This window comes from Lepus europaeus, chromosome 7, assembly GCF_033115175.1.
Source record: "Lepus europaeus isolate LE1 chromosome 7, mLepTim1.pri, whole genome shotgun sequence".
Taxonomy (NCBI): Eukaryota; Metazoa; Chordata; class Mammalia; order Lagomorpha; family Leporidae; genus Lepus; species Lepus europaeus.
Genome location: NC_084833.1, coordinates 59,847,406 through 59,869,648, shown reverse-complemented (window position 1 = coordinate 59,869,648; position 22,243 = coordinate 59,847,406). Strand labels below are relative to the sequence as shown.

General features: G+C 36.2%; 2 protein-coding genes across 2 annotated transcripts; one reads left to right on the top strand and one right to left on the bottom strand.

Moving 5' to 3' along the window:
- The first annotated feature begins 223 nt into the window (after positions 1-223).
- On the top strand, positions 224-1,162 carry LOC133764498 (olfactory receptor 51I2). Its single transcript, XM_062198173.1, has one exon. It carries the CDS (start codon positions 224-226, stop codon positions 1,160-1,162), a length of 939 nt encoding a protein of 312 aa, XP_062054157.1.
- Positions 1,163-8,842: 7,680 nt separating this feature from the next.
- On the bottom strand, positions 8,843-9,787 carry LOC133764497 (olfactory receptor 51I2-like). Its single transcript, XM_062198172.1, has one exon. It carries the CDS (start codon positions 9,785-9,787, stop codon positions 8,843-8,845), a length of 945 nt encoding a protein of 314 aa, XP_062054156.1.
- Between the last annotated feature and the right edge of the window lie 12,456 nt (positions 9,788-22,243).

Genomic DNA, 22,243 nt, shown 5'->3' with positions numbered 1-22,243 from the left:
CACAGAACAGAAGGAAATATTAACCAATGATCACAAAGTAAGAAGTTTGCCTGAATCATCTCAAAATCAGTGACTACATGAACGCATGTTTCAATTGTTTAGATATCATCTTCTTTAATTGTGCCTCATAACTCATAATTTCTTATCCTCCAGTAAGTACAACTCTTAGGGTTCTCCAAGTGAAAAGATCTGAGCCTGAAGAGTACCCTGGGTTCTTCCTGTAATGGGGATGTATAATGTCACTCATCCTGCTTCCTTCCTCTTGACTGGCATCCCTGGTCTGGAGAGTTCTCACCCCTGGCTGGCAGGGCCTCTCTGTATGATGTATGCTATGGCCCTTTTAGGAAACACAGTGATCCTGCAGACTGTCCGAGGGGAGCCCAGCCTCCATGCACCCATGTACTATTTCCTGTCCATGTTGTCTTTCAGTGATGTGGCCATGTCTATGGCTACACTGCCAACCGTACTCAGAACCTTCTGCCTTGATGCCCGCAATATTGCATTTGATGCCTGCCTATTCCAAATGTTTTGCATTCACTCCTTCTCCATGATGGAATCAGGAATTCTTCTGGCCATGAGTTTTGATCGCTATGTGGCCATTTGCAATCCATTGCGCTATGCCACTATGCTTACCAATGAAGTCATTGCTGGGATGGGTTTCGCTGTGACTGCTAGGAGCTTTATCACTCTTTTCCCTCTTCCTTTCCTGATCAAGAGGCTGCCTATATGCAGATCCAATGTTCTTTCCCACTCCTACTGTTTGCACCCAGATATGATGAAGCTTGCCTGTGCTGATATCACTATCAACAGCATCTATGGACTCTTTGTACTTGTATCCACCTTTGGTATGGATCTACTGTTCATCTTCCTCTCCTACATGCTCATTCTTCGTTCTGTTTTGGCCATTGCTTCCCGTGAGGAACGCCTCAAAGCTCTGAACACATGTGTGTCACATATCCTGGCTGTATTGGCATTTTATGTACCAATGATTGGGGTCTCCACAGTGCACCGCTTTGGGAAGGATGCTCCACGCTACCTACATGTCCTCATGTCCAACATCTATCTCTTTGTCCCCCCTGTGCTCAACCCTCTCATTTATAGTGCCAAGACAAAGGAGATCCGCCGAGCCATTTTCCGCATGTTTCAACGCATCAAAAAGTGAAATTCCAAATGAATAGTACATTTAGTAAACACCAATGATATTCAAAGAAAGATAAATATTGAAGGCCATAAAATGATTACACAATCTTTACAGAGGGCCCAGCCCTGGCTGTTGTGGGCATTGTTGGAAGATCTCTCTCTGTATATCTCTCTTTCCCACTCCGTCCATCCTTCTGCCTTTCAAATAAAGTTAAAATAACCAAAACTTAAATACTATCTGAACTCTTTAAAAACTGATGATTTTTAATAGCTTACAATTTTAGTTTCAAATGAATACATAGATGCCTTAAAGATGAGAGTTAAAGAAGCTGCAATACAAAAGTAAAGAAAACACTCTCTGATTGCCAGCTCATAGAAAGAAAAGGAGATATCTTCTTGACGATAATAATCCTGATTTTGAAACCCATTGGTATAAGGAGAAAAGACAAGGAGCAAGGGAATATGAGCTTCCAATGAGAGTTTCAGGCTCCTTTCCACTTTACTTCCTCCTTCTTTTCTACATCACCAATTAAAAGAGCTACTGCTTTTCAGAGACTAAAGTAAAAGACATTTTTAGGTCTCTTTTCCTCTCTGTAAAAAACCTTAGATCACTTTCTGCAGCTCTGATCCCATGAAGACTTAATCTAAGTTTTTTTTCTGAGCTTGAGTAGAATATTTTCCAATCTTTTTATTTGATATGTTTTTCTTTGAATTCAATGTTTTTCCCTACTGAAATGGTAAAATTCCCAAATTTGATCTGGAAAAAAAAAGAACTAAAAAGAAACTTTTACTTCATTTCCAGGGCACCTTTTAGTGCTGCTTCTAGCCCAGGCAAATGAAATACCCAACAGAATTCATCTAAGCTTGTGAAGGCACTAGCTTAAGATTAATAGAAAAACATCTCCATGATAATGGTCATCTTTTTGTTTCCTCTTTTCATGCAAGAGAGCATTTTTTATCCTCCAGGGTCAGTGTTAGGTGGGTTAGTAAGGAGGGGTAGAAACTAGGAAAAAGAGTTATCATAGGATAGGATACATTCTTGATCTCTGTGCCTCATAGATAAGACTCATAAAAGGACTAAGATAACTAGAATCTAATAAAGAATGAAAAAGTACAAATTCATATTAGTTGAAGTTCTACGAAATTTGTTTCTTTGCGAACTCAGTAAATGGAAAAACCTTCAAAAATGAGTACTTGGTAGAAGAGGGCCATGTCCAGGCTTCTATATATGGTTAACCATCAGTCCTATTTCCTGAATACCTGTCCATTGAAGAGTTATTTATTTGGCTTGGTTTGCATACATAAATTCAAGTGGCAGGTGACAACAACTAAACAGTTGATATTCATTAAAATTGGCATACCCCACCAACATTCTTTAAATGTAAAGGGCAATCCATAGTGAAGATGTCCAATAAATTTCTAGAGGCATGTTTCATGCACCCAAAGCCTTGACACATAGAGGGTTTATTAAAGATTAGATGACAAACAAATTGAAGTTAATAGAAATGCAAAGAGTGGACCTGAATATCAACTAATCTTGATCTGACATCATTTATTTCCAGTCATATTGCTCAGAAATTCTCCCTAAAGTGTTTCTCAGCCTTTTTTCCTCCTACCAGAGATATTTGCCTACTGTATTTACTCAACCCCAAGTCTAAACCAATGAGTTGCTTTTGGGAGTGGGGAAGGGAAGCTTTGTTCTTTATTTGCTTATGAGTAACATAACATCCCACTGATTTATTTGTGCACTCTACAATATTGATTGAGACCTACCATATACCAAACATGGTGTTATATGTGAGGACTCAGTGAGTATGAGATTTAGTCATTAAGGATTATGAGAGTAGCCTACCTGAAGAGATATGGGAGGCATATGCCAGCCTGTCCTGGGATTTGTTTGCCTACTGCATTTACCTTTAAATATCCATTTACACAACTTCACTGTGCTTGGAACACCTACAGTGTGATGCAAGAGTATGACTGGTGAACCAATAGGAAATGTTGGTGTGAATCATGTGAGTGCTGAACAAAGGCTGAGACCTAGCAGGCTGCATATTTAAGCCGAATAGCTCATAATTACAACATGGGAGAAATAAGCTTTCTGGGTGACAATTTATATTTTTATGGTGAAAAGCAGATATAAACAACTGGGCATGAGAGTCAACATTTTTATTAGTCTTAAGAGCCAGCTTGAATATTTCTGATTGAAATATATTTTCTGTAATTGTTGAACAGATTATATTGTCAAGTAGCTTTGCTTGTCAAGTAGCTTTTTCTACATTTGACATAAGATTAAAATTATATGACTTTGACACAAAAATCTGAGCTATCCATTTAATAAATAAATTTTGACGAAATTAAAAGATAAGTAAAATAAATCAGAAATTCAAAGAAATTCCTGCTATATATATATATATATATATATTCAAAATCTCTTATAACTCGGTTATATGATTCACATATCAGTTGTTTAACAAAGTGTAGAGATTGATGATCACATTCATCAGAATATTCCACTCAACATTTATAAGCAAAATATCTAATAGGGAGCATTTAGTACAACAGTTGAGTAACTGCTTGGGATATTTTAATTCAACATCAGAGGGCGGGGGTTGGAGTCCTGGCTCCACTCTTCATTCTTACTTTCCAATAATGTGTACTCTGGTTCAAGTATTTGAGTCCCTGCTATCCTGTGGAATAACAAGATTGATTACAGGTTCCTGACTTTAGCTTGGCCCAAACCTGGCTGCGGCAAGCATATGTGGAGTGAACCAGTGGCTGGAAGAGTCTCTCTATCTTTCTGTCTTTCAAATAAATTATATATATTTAAATATATGTATTTGAAAATTAATTAAAATATATTTTCACTTAAAAATTTAAATTTAAAAGCTAAAGATTTGGCCGGTGCCATGGCTTAACAGGCTAATCCTCCACCTTGCCGCGCCAGCACACCGGGTTCTAGTCCAGGTTGAGGCGCTGGATTCTGTCCCAATTGCCCCTCTTCCAGGCCAGCTCTCTGCTATGGCCCAGGAAGGCAGTGGAGGATGGCCCAAGTCCTTGGGCCCTGCACCTGCATGGGAGAACAGGAGAAGCACCTGGCGGCCATTGGAGGGTGAACCAACAGCAAAAAGGAAGACCCTTCTCTCTGTCTCTCTCTCTCACTATCCACTCTGCCTGTCAAAAAAAAAAAAAAGCTAAAGATTTAAAAACTATATATTTAAATATATATATTTTAAAATTAATTAAAATAAATTTAAATTTAAAAATTAAAGATTTAAAATTATATATATATTTAAAATTATATATATATATTTAAAATCCAAATATCTGTAATAACATATTTAGAAATAAATTTTATGTTTGTAAGTGAAGAAAAGAGGTATAAGACATGACTGAGGTATAAATTGGATAAATTGACCCTTTTTTAAGCAGATCCAGATCTAATTTTCAAAATGATTTGTTTTTCTTACATACATATTCATAACAATTTTACTCTTAATAGTCTGAAACTGAAAATATGCAAATGCCCATTAACAGGTAAATAAATCATAGCATACACATAAAATTGAATATTAAAAAACCACTTATACATATAACAACATAAAGAGTTCATTATATTCTTCAAAATAATTTCATAATGAACCTCTCAGACTAACCCATTTAAAAATATTTTTAAAAAGTTTATAACTTATCATGTACTAGATGTTAGTACATTAAGTAAAATATTTACATTTTCAAATTGCACAAGTACAAAAAATCTTGTTTCATGAGTATATCCATTAAGAAATTGGTTAATATTAATCAGACAACAGTCAAACAGAACATATCCTTAATGATAGGAAATATAAAAATGTCCTTCATTATTATAGAAGTACACAACCTTCCCTTCTCCATATTCTTTTTTTTTGACAAGTACAAAGTTGGAAGAATATATTTGCAATTTATATAACAAATAAGGGATTAGTATTCAAAATATGTAAACAACTCTGACAGTAAATCCAAAAGAAAAACATTGTCTAAAATATCAACAGGCATTTCAGAGAAGACAAAATATAAATTGGCAATAAATATGATGTTCAAACATGTAATAGTTAGGAGAATGCAAATGAACATAATGAGATATAATTTCAAATCCATCATTTAGCAACAATTAATATAATCAAACCAAGAGTTTAGAGTTAATAGTAAAGTTCAGTATGATTTGCATTATCAGGCACTTTTTTCAGTGTTATTATTATTATTATTTTTTTATTATTATTTTTAAACTTTTATTTAATGAATAGAAATTTCCAAAGTACAGCTTATGGATTACAATGGCTTCCCCCCCCATAACTTCCCTCCCACACGCAACCCTCCCCTTTCCCGCCCCTTCTCCCCTTCCATTCACATCAAGATTCATCTTCAATTCTCTTCTTCTCCATATTCTTTTAATAACATCCTTTTTCTATTTAACAGTTTTGTAGATCAAAAATCCAGGTGGGCTCAGTAGAACCAAGGCTCAGCTCGTCTGGGTTCCTATGCACAGATCCTGGTAGGATCTACTTCCAACCTCATTCTAATTGCTGACAGAATTCAGTTCCTTGCAGTTGTAGGACTGAGGTTGCCATTTTCTTGTTAGTTATCAGCTGGAGTCCTCCCTTAGCTTCTAGAGGTTGCCTGAATCTGCATTATATTGTCTTTTCCAACCCTAAGCTAGCAATGGCATGCCAAATCCTGCTCACTGTTAGAAGTTTTCTCACTTCTCTTCTATAACCAGCCAGAGAAAACTCCCCTCTGCTTTTAAAGAATTTATTTAATTACATTAGATCCACCTATATAATCCATCTTAAAATCAACTGATTAGTAATCTTACTATATCTGCAAACGGTTTTTTGGCATGTACTATAGTAAACTCACATGAGTTATACCAGGAATTGGAAACCACGAGGTTCATCTTTGAATTCTGCCTACCATAATTAAATTGTTGTTATTTAGCAATTGCAGGAATAGAAATTATTTCTTTTTATAACTCCATTGTAATCTGCCTGAAGATAGAATTCTACTTTCTACTTTCCTACAGTTTAGTAGTTGAGATTTAAAATGCAATTTTAAAAGCCAAAAAAATGTCGAAATCACCAACAGCGTTTCTAATATTCAGATATAGTTACTGACATGTCAAGGAATTGAAACTATATCATTAAAAAAATTAAAGATAAGAAAGCAAAGAAGGAAGGTGGGAAAGATGGAGGGAAGAAGGGTAGGGTAGGAAGTATTATTATGCTCTTAAAATTGTATATATCAAATACACGAAATTTGTTTATTCATATAAATAAAAATATTTTTAAAAACTAAAAAATTATTCCCATTGTTAGTGTCACTACAATGGTCATGGATTAATATTTTTCCTCAATGGTTTTTTCTTTCATTCTTGCTTGTAATTCCTTATAGATTTAGCTAATATCCCCTTTTTGTTCCTATTTAAGAATACGGATTATTTTGGTTTTCCAGGGTGACTAGGAGGAGGAAGACTATCTAGAGTAGGCTTTCTAGCTTCTTAATTATAATGCTCCCTCTGCTGTTGTGCAAAGACTCAACACCTTTCTATGAGGCCACTTCCGGGTGTCAGAGATAAGGCTGGTTTTACAGGATGTCTCGCTTCCTTGCTCTCCAGCCCAGAACTCCACAGGCCTTTCTTCCATCTGCTACATTAGCTCCAGAAGTTGTATAGTTGTGGTAAGCTCTTGTAACACTCTTTTTTTTTTTTTTTTTTTTTACATTTGCTTCCTCTCTCTTTCCCCTCCATCAAAACCTTCTTTCAATCTTACTTAAGTGATTTTTACACAATTAACATGATTTCCATTGTGCTAAGGTTACAGAGTTTAGGAAGAGTTCATTTGGTACACTTTTCTGAATCTTTCTTTTTCTTTCTTTCTTTCTTTTTTTTTTTTATTTATTTGATAGGTAGAGTTACAGACAGTGAGAGAGAGAGACAGAGAGAAAGTTCTTCCTTCTGTTGGTTCACTCCCCAAATGGTCGCCACGGCCAGCGCTGGGCCAGTCTAAAGCCAGGAGCAAGGTGCTTCTTTCTGGTCTCCCACGTGGGTGCAGGGGCCCAAACACTTGGGCCATCCTCTACTGCCCTCCCGGGCCACAGCAGAAAGCTGGACTGGAAGAGGAGCAACCAGGACTAGAACCGGCACCCATGTGGGATGTTGGCGCCTGCAGTGAGCCACAGCGCCGGCCCCCTGAATCTTTCAAATGCTTGGGACCATAAGAGCACTAATTCATTCTCTCATGTTCACCAGGACTTGGAGCAGGTAAGGGTTACTTTCAATTTCACACACAAATCTAAAAGTCATTTACTGTTTCAACTCAGAATAGGGTCCTTCCAATTGGGGTGGGGGTAAGTATTTATAGGATCTTTGAGAGTTTTTGTCCTTATAATCTGGTTGAAGATGACATTGGAGACATCATCTGTAGGTTATTATTTTGTTCTTTGTTATAGTTGTTTGTTTTGTTTTGTTTTTGTCCTGGCCGCTTAATTCACCATTCAGGAAGTTTTTGTGGACAAATTCAAATCTATACTTCTGTTACATTTATGTCATGATCACGTTACTTGGTCCCTATGATTGTACCTTATAAAATTTATTTCATGATCCTACAAGAAAAAAAATGTTAAGGAACAATTTCTGCAGTCATCCACCCAGGTGGAGTTACAACCTGGACTTTCACTGCCTGTGCATTGCCCAAAGTCTTCAGGTCACTCTGCTTGCTTCAGTTAAGCACTCTCCTGCCTGTGTGGTCTGCATAGTTTTCTTGGTTTCCTTTCACTTGGTGACTGCTATTCTCTTTGAATTTCCTGACACGTGTCAGCCACCCTTCCTGTGCTATTGCATGTGCTGCAGTCTTAGGGTTGGGCTGCTGTCTGCAGCATGTGATTTCATATTCCAGCAAACTATGAAGCCGAGTTACCCCTGCTGCTGAAGTGCACCTTCTCATCCATCAACCATCAACACCCATTAACTTTCCACTTACAGTGCTTAGTAGCTCTCTGGAAGAAATTATATTCTCTCTTTATTTATTCCTGATGGATGACACCATATGACTGTTTCACAAAGCATTTTTCATTGTTTTAAAATTCCAAATTTCACGTTAAATTGTATTGTATGATAATATGTGGCAAGAATTTATGTTCCATTGTAGATATTATGGCAGTATTTATGCTTATTTTAAACACAAACAGCTATACTTTAATTTTTAAAGTCTAACAATAAAGTTTTATTCCATTAATAATACTTGAGTTATATATATGATGTTAAACATTAAGTAACATAATCCTGAATTATAGCATGGTATGTATGTATGCATTACTTTTTGAGGATTACTTGAAAGCATAGATATTACTACTATAGAGGGACATGTTTTTACTACTATATAGGTCTAATTTAAGATTCTCTTCCTTGTTACCTCTTAGAGAAGTCATTTGTGGCAACCTATAACTTGGGTAATTATAACTCAGGGAAGCCTGATGGTTTTTTAGTTGCATTTTATAGTCAGGCTAGTCTGTATAACTGATGGCAGGGACATGATATTAGATCCATGTATTAAAGATGATTGAAAGGATTCAAAGTGTTACCTTCTACATCCAAATATTAATAGTAATTCAAAACTTGGGATTTTGGGCCTTTGTTTTGGTATGTGGCTTTCCAAAATTTCCTCCCTAGTCAAAGTTTAAGTTCCAGCAACATCTTGCACAACCTCTTGCGAATCTCCTTAGTCTTGATGGAATAGATAATTGGGTTAAGCATTGGAGGCACAAAGAGATAGATCAAAGACATGAACCTGTGCACATACTCAGGGGCATGTTTCCCAAATCGATGCACCATGGACACGCTAACCATAGGCACATAGAAAATGAGCACAGCACATATATGTGACACACATGTGTTCAGAGTCTTAAGCCTCCCTTCTTGGGAGGTGATAGCCAACACAGAGTGTAGAATTAATATGTAGGAGAGAAAGATGAGCACTGAATCTACACCAAAGGCAGATATGACAATGAACAAGCCGTACATGCTGTTGATGGTAGTATCTCCACAGGGTAAGCGGATCAGGTCTGGATGTAGGCAGTAAGAATGGGTCAGCACATTGGCCTTACAAAAGGGCAACCTCTTCAGGAGGAAGGGAAGTGGGAAGACCATGCAGAAACTGCGGATGATGATGGATGTACCTATGTGGGCCACACGAGCATCAGTGAGCATGGTGGAATAGCGCAAGGGATTACAGATGGCCACATAGCGGTCAAAACTCATGGCCAGAAGGATTCCAGACTCTGTCCAGGAAAAGAAGTGGATGAAGAACATCTGGGCCAGGCAGGCCTCAAAAGCTGTCTCTGGTATGTGAAAATACATAGCAGCCAGCACAGTGGGCAGTGTAGAAAAGGACACACCCAGGTCATTGACAGACAAAAGAGATAAAAAGTAGTACATTGGCTGGTGCAAGCTCTGCTCCTCCTTTACAATGAAGAGAATTAACATGTTGCCTAAAATGGAGATAGCATAAAGCAGCAAGAAGAGGGCAGCCAGCCAGTGCTCTAGCCCCTCCAACTCTGGGAAGCCTGTTAGTGTGAAGCTGGATGTACTCGAGGTGTTGGTCCAAAGGTATCTCATGAGGACTTCTTAGTGGCTTTTAGGGCAATAAAACCAGAGTGAAATGAGGTCACAAGGGGGAAATTGTGAAGATCAGGAGCTTTCAGTGCCATATGGTAGAGCTGACAATGATGCTTAGATTCCAATTTTGAAGATCACAGAAAGATCTAGAAGGAAGAGATTACATTTCAGGGCTTCTGCAGTCTGGCAATATCCCCAAACCTGCCATGGGTTCTGGCTTCTTCCCACAGAAGTCCATTAATTTCCTTTTGAACATTCTTCCTTATTCTTCCAGTGTGTATGTTCTTTGTATAGGTACAATTTTTTTCCTGATGGAAATTAATCTTGCCCTTTCCCTTTTCCAATTCTTAGCCACCACCTTCTTCAATAAGTGAGGTACAACATGTCCTCCATGATGTCTTAGTATTCTGTTTCTCCTGATTTATGCCCTCTTGTACAGGTGGGATTTTCCCTTGTATTCCAGAATGTCCCTCCTCTCTTGCCCACAGTCAAGCATCACTCCAGTTCATTATTCTCTGTGTTGATTAATTACATTATTATTTGCCAAGCATCTAAAATCTCACTCTTCCACACCTGCTTGCAACTAGTTCTTCTCTCTTACATGATCAAGTGCTCTTTCTCTTGTTAGATCAAGGAGTATCTAATAGTTCCATATGTTAGATTCCCTTGAAGAACTAGTAACCCACTTTGGATTGTCTAGGATCAAACTCTTGGTTCTGGCTCCCAATTCCAGCTTCTTGCTAAGGCAACAGTGATGGCCCAAATAGTTAGGTTCCTGCCACTCATGTAGGAAACCTGGATTGAGTTCCTGACAGAGGCCCCTTCAGCAGAGGCCCCATCCCAGGCATTTGGGGAGTAAAGTAGATGAAGACCTCTCCCTTTTTTGCTTCCCCCACTCTCTTTCTCTCTCTCTCCCGCTACCTTCTCTGACCTTCAAATAATTTTATTTTAAGAAACCATTATTCAGGCCAAATCAATATCAATTAAATCTCAGCCTCTATATCCACAACTCAGAAATTGGCATTTTTTAAAATATTTATTTATTTATTTGAAAGATAGTGTTAGAGGCAGAGAGAGAGACAGAGAGAGAGAGAGAGAGAGAGAGAGAGAGAGAGATATGGATCTTCTATCTGCTGGTTTACTCCCTAAACAGCCACAATAGCCAGGTCTGGACCAGGCCAAAGAAAGGAGCCTGGAGTCTCATCCAGTTCTCCCACATAGATGCAGGGGTCCAAACACTTGGGCCATCTCTACTTGCTTTCCCAGCTGCATTAGCAGGGAGCTGAATTAGAAATGAACAGTTAGGACTCAAACCAACCAATATCGGAATTTCAGACGGCAGTTTAACCTTCTGTGTCACAATGCAGTTTCCAGGAATTGGCATTTTTTTAACTCTCAGGCAGTTCAAATAATTGGCCAAGTCTGAGAATTGGGACTTTAAGTTACTCTTATGATGAATCAAATATGTCCCACTTCCCACTAAGTTATTCCTCATGAGAGTCAATTTCAGGAGTTACTACATATGAAAAAAAAAACAAAAAACCAACAAATCTTTTTATTATCCCCTCATATTATGCTAGCAATTACTTATGTCTTTTCCCTTATTCACAACTAATGTTTTCAAAATTATTTTCTATTCTTAATAGAATTTTCTCAATCCAAACTGGCTTTTCTTCCAGTTGCTGTTTCATGCTTATAGTCCCTTTTTCATTCATCAATTATAATAGCTCATTGGAATCTCAAACATAACATACACAAAGCTGAACTCTTTGTCACATCATACTTGACTGTCTTTAATAAATGTCATCTCATTAGAGTGCATTAAATCTAATCACATGCTCATGCCAAATTAAAAAAAAAAACCTACAAGCATCACAGATCTATTAATCATTTGTTGCATTTATTATACATAAGTAACTCTGAATTATCCTCTCCATCTTGTTTCCAATGATAGGCCATTGTTTAGCATCTTGAACTAGGATACTCTCATAACCTTCCTTTCTGATCATCTTGCTTAGTGTCTTTTCTCTTAAGAATCCATTCTCCACAAAGCAGCTAGATTACTTGTGTATAATACACACAAAAAATTATATTACACTCCCACTGAAAATCTTTCACTGGCTTCGATTACCTTTTGAAAGAATTCAAATAGTAAGTTGAATATTTACCGTGGCATATAGTAGCAGCAGCACTATCCAAAAACTTGACTTGCCATTTTCCAATTATTCTATCATTCATTATTTCTCTGTTCCTATTTGTATGTCCTTAATATACCTCTTACATATATTGATCTTCTTGGCTATTACACACTTTAGAATTATAGTGCATTATTACATCTTTGGTTGGTTATTTGTTTAGTTTCTCTATACCCCAATAAATTATAAGCTCCCATAATTTTCTCTGTTTTTTCTTGTTTTATTCTCAGTGTTTAGGCAGGTGTTTATGCATATTCAGCCCTAGTCTGGGTCTCTTTTCCCATTTTATTTGTTCAAAATATTGATTAAATAGATAAATTTCCTTAGAAATAAGGTGTTATGAGCTATATTTTTTTTAGTTTGAAATAAATCATGTGAGTAAAATGACTTCCCTTCCATCTAACATCTGAGTTTTGTCTCACCTTTGCCACATAGCAGCTGTGAATTCTGTTAACTTCTTCATACTTTACTTTCTCATCTATAGAATAGAAAAAACAACACAGAGTCAAACATTTAAATGATATATTCAGGACTCTGGTACAAGTCATGTACTAAATAAATAGTAACCAGTAATATAATTATTAAGAGAGATATTTAGTGGCTAAGATTCCTGGGTATTGTCTCCAAACTGTCTTCTCATTTCCAGTTTTTAAATCACCGACTCTTCTTTTGTTTCAGCATTTTATCCACAGTCTAATGAAAATATCAGAATATAAGTTAACCATATTGAAGTTTTAGAAGATGCCTTCTGAGCCAGATCTACATACCATAGAGTAAAGCTCTAAGTATGAGACCAGAATAGTGGGGCTTTAGGCACCAACAGCTATAAATTGAGATTGTGAATGAGGGGGCAGATGTAGGATACAGGGAAAAATTCTAAATCACAGAGAGGCCCCCTCCCAACTTCAAAACACTGCACTGAAGCTGTGAATAAGATTCCCAAGTTCCTCTCTGAAAGAGGAGCTGAAGTCCCCTCTTACCTGCTCAGAGTCACCCTTGTGGATGGCAGGAAAGAAATAAGTGAAGTGTCCACTAAGGGGAGAAACAACAAAGACTCTGCATATTTTTCACATGGTCCTACTGCCAGCCTCCACCCACGCCCTGGTGTGAGCTCTATAAATTGCTTCTGAATGGTCCTCTGGGATTGATTAAGTCCTATGGTGCCAAGAAATGGCTGCGTTGTCAGGAAGTGTGAAAAATCAGTAGTGGATGATTCCTCCATGTCTTGTCATTACTCCCCACTGAGAGGTGTCAAAGAAATTAAACTGAGAACTGGACTGTCCTGGCAGGATTAACATAGTCAGTTCTTCATTCTCTAGAACTGAGTCCCAGAAAGAGTCTTTTCAGTAAGTCATCAAAAGAAATGGATATTAAACAAGAGACTGATTGATTATAGTTCCAGTAACCATGTCCCAACTCAAATAGATTTCAACAAGTAACATAGGTAACCAGCATACTGTAAAATCATTTACAGTAAGCAAATAGGGTTATGATTATTTTCCTGGATGCTGTTGGGTTCAGCACTGTAAATTTTGCATCAGTGGAAACCATTCAGTCTCTGAATAATGGACAATTCGTCATGCTATAGGTGAATCTAAATCCAAAACCATCTCTTTCCCTGCGTACATGAGCAGCAGGAACATCTACATGACAGAACTATCATGTGATCTGAATACTCTTAACTATTATGCTATGTGGCTATGACTGATTAGAAAAAAAAAGTCTTTCTGCTTTATTCTATGAGGAGTTTCTTACTGCCCACCATAGAATCTGGCGACACTGTGAGTGTTCAGCAGATGGTCACTGAATGAATGGATCTGATTTGGTATCGTTCAGGTCTCCACCCTAAACTAAGGCCATCAGTGCTAGTGGTAGACAGCAATAAGAGGAAAAACATGAGTTGAAGAGTTTTCACAGTCGAGTCATTAACTCAAAATCATACGTCTTCAATCTGGGAATCAGATCAGGGAATAGCCTCTGACTCCTTCATTAGCAATTGTGTCATCTTGGAAAAGTTACTCCTTCTATTCTATTCTTAGGGCCTCAATATTTCTAATTTTAAAACAGAATAATTTTAAAACAAAAACAATAATTTTTACTTAATTGTAGTCTTGCTGATATGAGCTAAACAGATTTCAAATAATAACCTTTGCATTTTACATGGCACGTAAGTCAGCAAATGCGGAGCTGTTGGTCAAAGTTTCAGTTGTTCAGGGTGAATAAATCCTGGGAGTCTACTGCACAGCACAGTGTGGAGTGAACAGTATTATACTGCATGCTTAAAATTTTATTAAGAGAGTAGATATTAGATTAAGTTTTCTTATCACAAAATCAATAGAGAAGAATGATGAGGAGAAATTTCTGGAGTGTCTGGGTATCTTTTATGGCACAGATTGTGGTGAGGTTTTCATAGCTATACACTTATTTCCAAACTCATCAAGTTCTGTACACTCACATATACACATCTTTATGTATTTCAGACGTGATCGGGCGCATTCAGGGTGGTATGGCCATAGACATATCTTTATGTATTTCAATCACACCTCAGTAAAATATTAAAAACAAGAAGAGAGAGAGAAAAAATATTATTAGTATTACATTGCAGCTGGCAAAGTGAACATTAGAAATTTTCAGTGACCGGTTTAGTTAATCCACATAAATGACGAGATCAAATGAGGTTCACAGTACAAACATCCAGCCTGCCTTAGAACAAATGTTCTGTTGCTTTATTTCAAATTAATGATCTTATGTTATCTTTTGACTCCAGAGAAAATAGTCTGGTGAGCACAGGCCTCAGGTGAAGTGGTATGTGAAGACTGAAACTATGATGTGTTTCCCAAATGCACTGAACTCCCTGAACATCACAGAAAATGGCACTCTTGGGGCCTGAAATGAGGCCCCCATGGGGAAGGATGGTGGGCTTTCCACAACCCAAAGTCACATAAAGCCAATAGCTCTGGGGAAACACTAATCCCCTGAGAATGGCAGAGCTGTGCACTTGGAACGCTCCTCAGTATTCAACTGTCACAAACACTCATTTACTGACTTTCAATTGCAAAAGTCAGGATGCCAAGAGAAATACTGCGATTCTTCCCTTACTGCCTAACAAATGTGCCTGACAAATGTGACAACTTCTGAAACCTTTCCTTATTCTAGCCCTGCTCTTTAAAGGTAGCAGAGGGCCAAGGGAGCAGAGCCTAACTTAAAATGGCACAATTTGGGTTGATAGTAATTTATAACAATCATACATGCCTTGTCTTGTTGAAAACAAGATTGAATAGAGTCATTTATAAAGAGGTCTATAACCCTGATTTGCTGTTTCCTGTTATTATAAATATAGCATAAAGTATCCAGAGACATCCTAAATAAACTAATTCAGTGTGTTTGCAAAAAATAAGACACTTGCACGGAAAATCAGTTTCCAAAATCATAAAGAAATATTTGAAATTCACTCAGCAATGCTCAGACACTCCCTCCCCCACTTTGGGGCTTACCTCCTTCGAGTTCTCAATTGTACTCAGTGGTCTGAATTTCTCTCTTTTTCTCTTTCTCTCTCCTAATATCTATCTCTGTCTTTATCATTGGCTTATCTATCATCTATCAATCATCTTTCTCACAAACATAATGTGTATGTGTTATAGAAAAGTAGTAACATAGATAAATAGAAAATGCATCTTCTCAAACCTTACTATCCAGAGATTACTAACAATTTCTCCCAATTATTTTTTCTAGACAAATGTATATATACTGTTAATATTTTTTACCAAAATGTCACCATTTTCAATACAATTTTAAACTTGTGTTGTATTTGAAAATACTCTTTACAAATGTATATATATATACATATATATATATATATATTCTTTTAAGCTACCCATGCTAGAAATCTGTTGTGACAGTGTCTTCTGTTTTCATGAGTACAGCTTCTTTGATTTTTTAATTCATATTTTAGCATCTGATTGGATACATTTCTCTCCTCATTTTCTCACATTTTCAAAACTTTTGTGGGAAGACAATTTTGCTTGCATTTTTTTCTTCATACTATTTGTTGAATTCTTTACTTAGTGTAGATAGAATAGATCTTATGAGTATAAAATTAACTGAAAATAGAAAAATAGATCATTGTAAAAAAATAAGATTGAGAATAGGAGAGGGATGAGGAAGAAAAGAGGGAGTGTGGCAGAAGGGAGGGTAGGATGGGAAGAAGCACTGTGTTCCTAAATTTGTACATATGAAATGCATGAAGTTTGTAAACCTTTTTTTATTTTTTTAATTTTTTAAAGCTTTTATTTAATGAATGCAGATTTCATAGCTACAACTTTAGGAATATAGTGGTTCTTCTCCCATACCCACCCTTCCACCCCCACTCCCATGCCACCTCTTATTCCTTCTCCCATCCCATTCTTCATTAAGATACATTTTTAGTTATCTTTATGTACAGAAGACCAACTCTATACTAAGTAAAGATTTCAACAGTTTGCACCCACATAGACATACAAAGTATAAAGTACTGTTTGAAGACAAGTTGTACCATTAATTCTCATAGTACAACTCATTAAGGACAGAGGTCCTACATGGGGAGTAAGTGCACAGTGACTCCTGTTGTTGATTTAACAACTGACACTCTTATTTATGACGTCAGTGATCACCCAAGGCCCTTGCCATGAGCTGCCAAGGCTATGGAAACCTTTTGTGACCAGAAGTTTGTATACTTTAAATAAAAGTTCTCTAGTTTAAAAAAATAAATTAACTTTGAAATCATTCTGTTGGTTACCAAAAATATTCATCATTGAATTAGGAAGAGCTTACACCTTCACAGCATGTTTAGTCTTTCCATTTAGGTGTATTATGCTGTATCCATTCATTCAAGTTTATTTTGAAATCTATCAATAGTATTTTAAAATTTCCTCTGTAAATTTTCTTATTAAAATGCTTTTGAGATAAATTAAATTCTTAAAATTTAAAAATGGAATCATTTACCAAGATTTGTTAGTATTTTCAAAATTACTGTATATGTATTATGTTATGTAATCTTTCCAATTAATTTGACACACAAATTATATCATTTATTGATAAAAATACTATGGTCACGCTCGTTCACTTATCTAATTAATAAGGATTTATAGAAATTCAGCATTTAATTCATAAAAATTTAATCACTCTAAAAATAAAAGTTTCCCTCATCATATACCTATATTTCAACCAACATAACAGTCATCTTACATATATTACTTCTAATATAACAAGCTTTTTTATTTTTCAAATATTCTTAGAAGACACATAAAAATTTAAATACTTACGAGTACATATGATGATTTTTTACTTTTTTTTTATTTAAGTGATACCCAGACAGTCAGAGAGACAGACATATGGAGAGAGAGGTCTTCCACCTGCTGTTTCACTCCTCAAATACCCACTATAGCCAGGGCTGGGCCAGGTCAAAGCCAGGAGTCTAGAACAAGATGTATGGCCAGAACCCAAGTACTTGAGCAATCGTCTGCTGCTCCTCAGGGTGGAGGTTAGCAAGTAGCCGAATGCGAAGAGGAAGACAAACTCGGAACCCAGGCACAGATACAGGATGCAAGCATCCCAAGTTGCAATTGAACATGTTAAGCCACAGTGTCTATCCCAGTCATATGATGCTTTCATGTACATATTCATTAAATAATGCTCAATCAAGGTAAACATATCTATACACCAAAACATTTAACTTGCCTGTTTTTTTTTTTTTAAGATTTATTTATTTATTTGAAAGTCAGAGTTACAGAGAAGGACAGATCTGTTGGTTCACTCCCCAGATGGTTGCAACAGGAGGGTTTGGCCAAGCCAGAGCAAGGAGCCACATGTGGCTTTAGGAACTCACATGTGGGTAGCAAGGGCCCAAACACTTGGGCCATCTTCCACTGCTTTTTGCAGGTATTAGCAGGGAGCTGGATTAGAAGTGGAGCAGCCAGAACATGAACTGTCACCTTTATAGGATGGCGGCATCATAAGTGGAGGCTTTACTTGGCATGCTACAATGTTGGCCCCTCTTTTATTACATTTTGCAAATTAATAAATTGAATCTCAAAAAGCTTATGATTTTTCCAAGGCAATACTATACTTTGGTATTACTTCTGGTGGTCACAAATGACCCACTCTTTGAAGAGCTTACAAGTCAAATAGGGAAGCATGTATAATGAACAGAGAAGAACAAAATGGTATCTAGGTGCTATGTTACAATCCCACACAAAATATGTTAGAAGCATAAAAGCATTAGAATTTCTGTTGTATCACTGTTGGATGTGGGAAGATAGGAAGGTAGAGAATAGCTAGCAAAAGTGCTGGAAATGCTTCATAAGATAGATAACATACAGCTGAGTCAGTGTCTGGCACATTGTATAGATCAAATAAGTATGGCTTTAATAAATAATAACAATAGGCAGTTTCCAGGTGTATGAGTGTGGCAAGATATTCTACGTAGTGACTATTATAACAAAAATCAGAGGCACAGCCTGCTGTTTCTGTTACCACATGTAGTTCAGTATAGTTGAAGAAAATAATTTCAGGATGGGAATAATGATTAAGGATAGTAAGACACAAAGATGGCGACTTGTAGTGTTGATATAATTAAGACATAGCCTTCATAGTAGGGTTTCATGCTTCCTCCTTGAGTGATAATAGAGTAGAAAGCTAGGAGATGTATAATCAGATAGACTCCAGGAAGATTATTATAGCTACAGCAAGGAAAATAAAATAACGGTAAACAGTAAGATTAGTTTGGAAAATTATATTAATTTAAAGGGATAAATGATAATGAAGACCCCATGTAAGGTAACAACAGTAATGATGTACAGGCAAAGACTGAATTCAGGCAAAGTATAATTAGAGTTGTTAAAATTTAGTGTTATACTGCAGACAAAGTGACTAGGGAAATAGCTTATTTCTATTTCATGTTATCCTACATTTGTCAAAGATTCTTTTAAACATTAATGATTAATAACGATGATTAAAATATGAAACTGTTTTCCTATTATTTTAACAAGAAAGCATTTTAACTAACAAGAAAACAGGAAGGAAAGAAGGAAAAAAGAGGGAGGGAGGAAGCAAAGTATCATATTCCTAGAACTGTACCTAGGAACTACACTGAATAAGGTCTTTTTGTATTAATATCACGTAACATGACAATTGTGTTGTAGTAATTATGATTCATTTGCTGTGATCCTAAGAATCTAATGTATTAAGGATTTCATTTTTAAAAGGGGGGATTGCTTTATTTAATTGCAGTATGGATTTTTTGTTTTCTTCACCTTTTCTGAAATTTACATTTTTCACTCATTATGATAACTTTTATTGAGAAATTTCTGGAAATAAGTAATTTTTAACCCTATGACATATACATATATATGTTTATATTGTTTAATTTATTCACGTTTACTACTTGTTTTAGTTTGTGTGCTGTACAGATGTTTTTGCTGGTGTAATTATGTTCTCAATGGCTCATCAGGATTATATTTACTCTTTTGTATAGCTTTCGAACATTTTGTATAACTTAAGAAAGAGAAGAATAATAAACCATTTCTTTTTATAAAAAATATTTGTTTATTTATTTGAAATTCAGAGTTCCACAGAGAGAAGGAGAAGCAGAGAGAGAGAGAGAGGGAGATAGGTCTTCCATCCACTGGTTCAGTCCCCAGTTGGCCACAACAGATGAAACTGTGCCGATCTGAAGCCAGGAGCCAGGAGCTTCTTTTGGGTCTCCCATATGGGTGCAGGGGCCCAAGTGCTTGGGCCATCTTCTACTGCTTTCCCAGGCCAAAGCAGAGAGCTGGATCAGAAGTGAAGCAGCCAGGACTCGTACCAGCACCCATATGGGGTGCTGGCACTGAAGACAGTGGCTTAATCTGTTATGCCACAGTGCTGGCTCCACCATTTCTTAAATTTTGAAGAAGTTGGCCTATTTTGCAACTATTTTATAAAGCTTTTTTTTAACTTTTATTTAATAAATCTAAATTTCCAAAGTACAGCTTATGGATTACAATGGCTTCCCCCACCCTTTACTTCCCTCCCACCCACAACCCTCCCCTCTCCCGCTCCCTCTCCCCTTCCATTCACATCAAGATTCATTTTCAATTCTCTTTATATACAGAAGATCAGTTTAGTATATATTAAGCAAAGATTTCAACAGTTTACACCTACAAAGAAATACAAAGTGTAAAATACTATTTGAGTACTAGTTATAGCATTAATTCACATTGTACAACACATTAAGGACAGAGATCCTACATGAGGAGTAAGTGCACAGTAACTCCTGATGTTGACTTAACAAATTGTGGTCACCCAAGGCTCTTACCATGAACTGTCAAGGCTATGGAAGCCTTTTGAGTCCACAAACATTATTTAGATGGGGCCATAAGCAAAGTATAAGTTCTCCCCTCCCTTAAGAGAAAGACATCTCCCTTCTTTGATGACCTGTTCTTTCCACTGGGATCTCACTCACAGAGATCCTTCATATAGGTTATTTTTTCCCACAGTGTCTTGGCTTTCCATAGAAAGCCATTTCCATTTCATTTTTCCTGAACTGCTCTAAAGGGCTTTTTAGTCATATCCTAATTCTTAAAGGGCTGATTCTGAGGCCAAAAGTGCTGTTTAGGGTCTGCTGTGTGGCCTGCTTCCTATGTTGGATCATTCTCTCCTTTTTAATTCTATATATTGTTATTCACAGACACTTGGTCTTATTTATGTGATCCCTTTGACACTTATTCCTATCTATATAATCAGTTACACAATTAAAACTTTAACTAATAAGATAACATTAGTACCACCCTGCTTAATGGGATTTGAAGTCAAATGGCAAGTTTTTAGTTTTACCCTTAGAGGTAAGTTTGTGGAAACATTTGCCAAATTGTACATCTCCTCCCTCTCTTATTACCACTCTCATTTTTTACTTGGATCTATTTTCAATTGGATTTACACCTATAAATAATCCTGTGTTAAGTAAAGAGTTTAACCAATGGTATTAAATAGAAAAAATAGAATAGTAAAAAAAAATAAATAAAACTGTTCCTTGACAGTCAAGACAAGGGCTGTTCAAGTTATCGCTTCTCATAGTGTCAATTTCACTTCTACAGATTTCCTTTTAGGTGCTTAGTTAGTTGTCATAGATCAGGGAGAACATATGATATTTGTCCCTTCATGACTGGCTTATTTCACTAAGTATGATGTTTTCCAGATTCATTCATTTTGTTGCAAATGAATGGACTTCATTTATTTTTACTGCTATGTAGTATTCCATAGAGTACGTATCCCATAATTTGTTTATCCAGTCTTCCATTGCAGGCAGTTAGGTTGATTCCATGTCAGCTGTTGTGAAGTTGGCCTATTTTGCAAATACACATTGGATTATGCTTTGGATTATGCTTCCTCTTTGACCATTACATTTACCATTATATTTATCATTTACATTACATTATTTTACTTTTAACAATCTGAATAACTTTGTAACATATTTTATTCTTGTACAATGTCGTAAATTGAATGCTTAAGTAATTCACTTTTAATTGTCATCATGGTATGCTCAAAATCTTACAACACTTTAGGCAGAATCCATCGTTACATTCTATGCTTTGAACATAATTTTCCTAATTTATTACTACCTTTATTGTATACATGATATACACACATAAATATAATTCAAGTTATACACTTTATATGCACACATACATACAACTTAAATTATAAGCCTTATCAATTTTAATTAATTGACAATCACATAATTTAATAAAATTCATCCACTACTAAATTTCATCTTAAAAGATGACGTATTATGTGTGTTACATGGAATACATACTGGGCTGCATACCTTTAGTGTGGGCATTTGTGTGATTTTTAACTAATATCTCTTAGGCACAGACTTTGGTAATAAAATCTCAACTCTATTTTGGCTATGTTTCTATGGTGATAAGTAATTTACTGTGTTGATTTATTTTAATAAAAGATGACAAATTAGTATGTTGTAACAATAAGGGACTAATTATGAGGGTATATATGTTTTATTTAAAATGAAATAAAGTGAGCAAATATTTTTGGCAAATAACAAACCAGTTTCCTTTGGCAACTATGGTCACACTGTCATCAAATATCTGATGAGAGCAATCATAATGATGAACCAGTAGCCAAAAGAATAATAAAAATATCTCATCAAAACAGGTCTCAAAAACTCAAATTTGCACAGTTAGGGTAAAAAATCCTAGGAACCTTGACTTTTCGACATGTATCATGC

Coding starts and splice junctions, on each gene's coding strand:
- LOC133764497 (XM_062198172.1), bottom strand. CDS start 9,787: ATGAGATACCTTTGGACCAACACCTCGAGTACATCCAGCTTCACACTA.
- LOC133764498 (XM_062198173.1), top strand. CDS start 224: ATGGGGATGTATAATGTCACTCATCCTGCTTCCTTCCTCTTGACTGGC.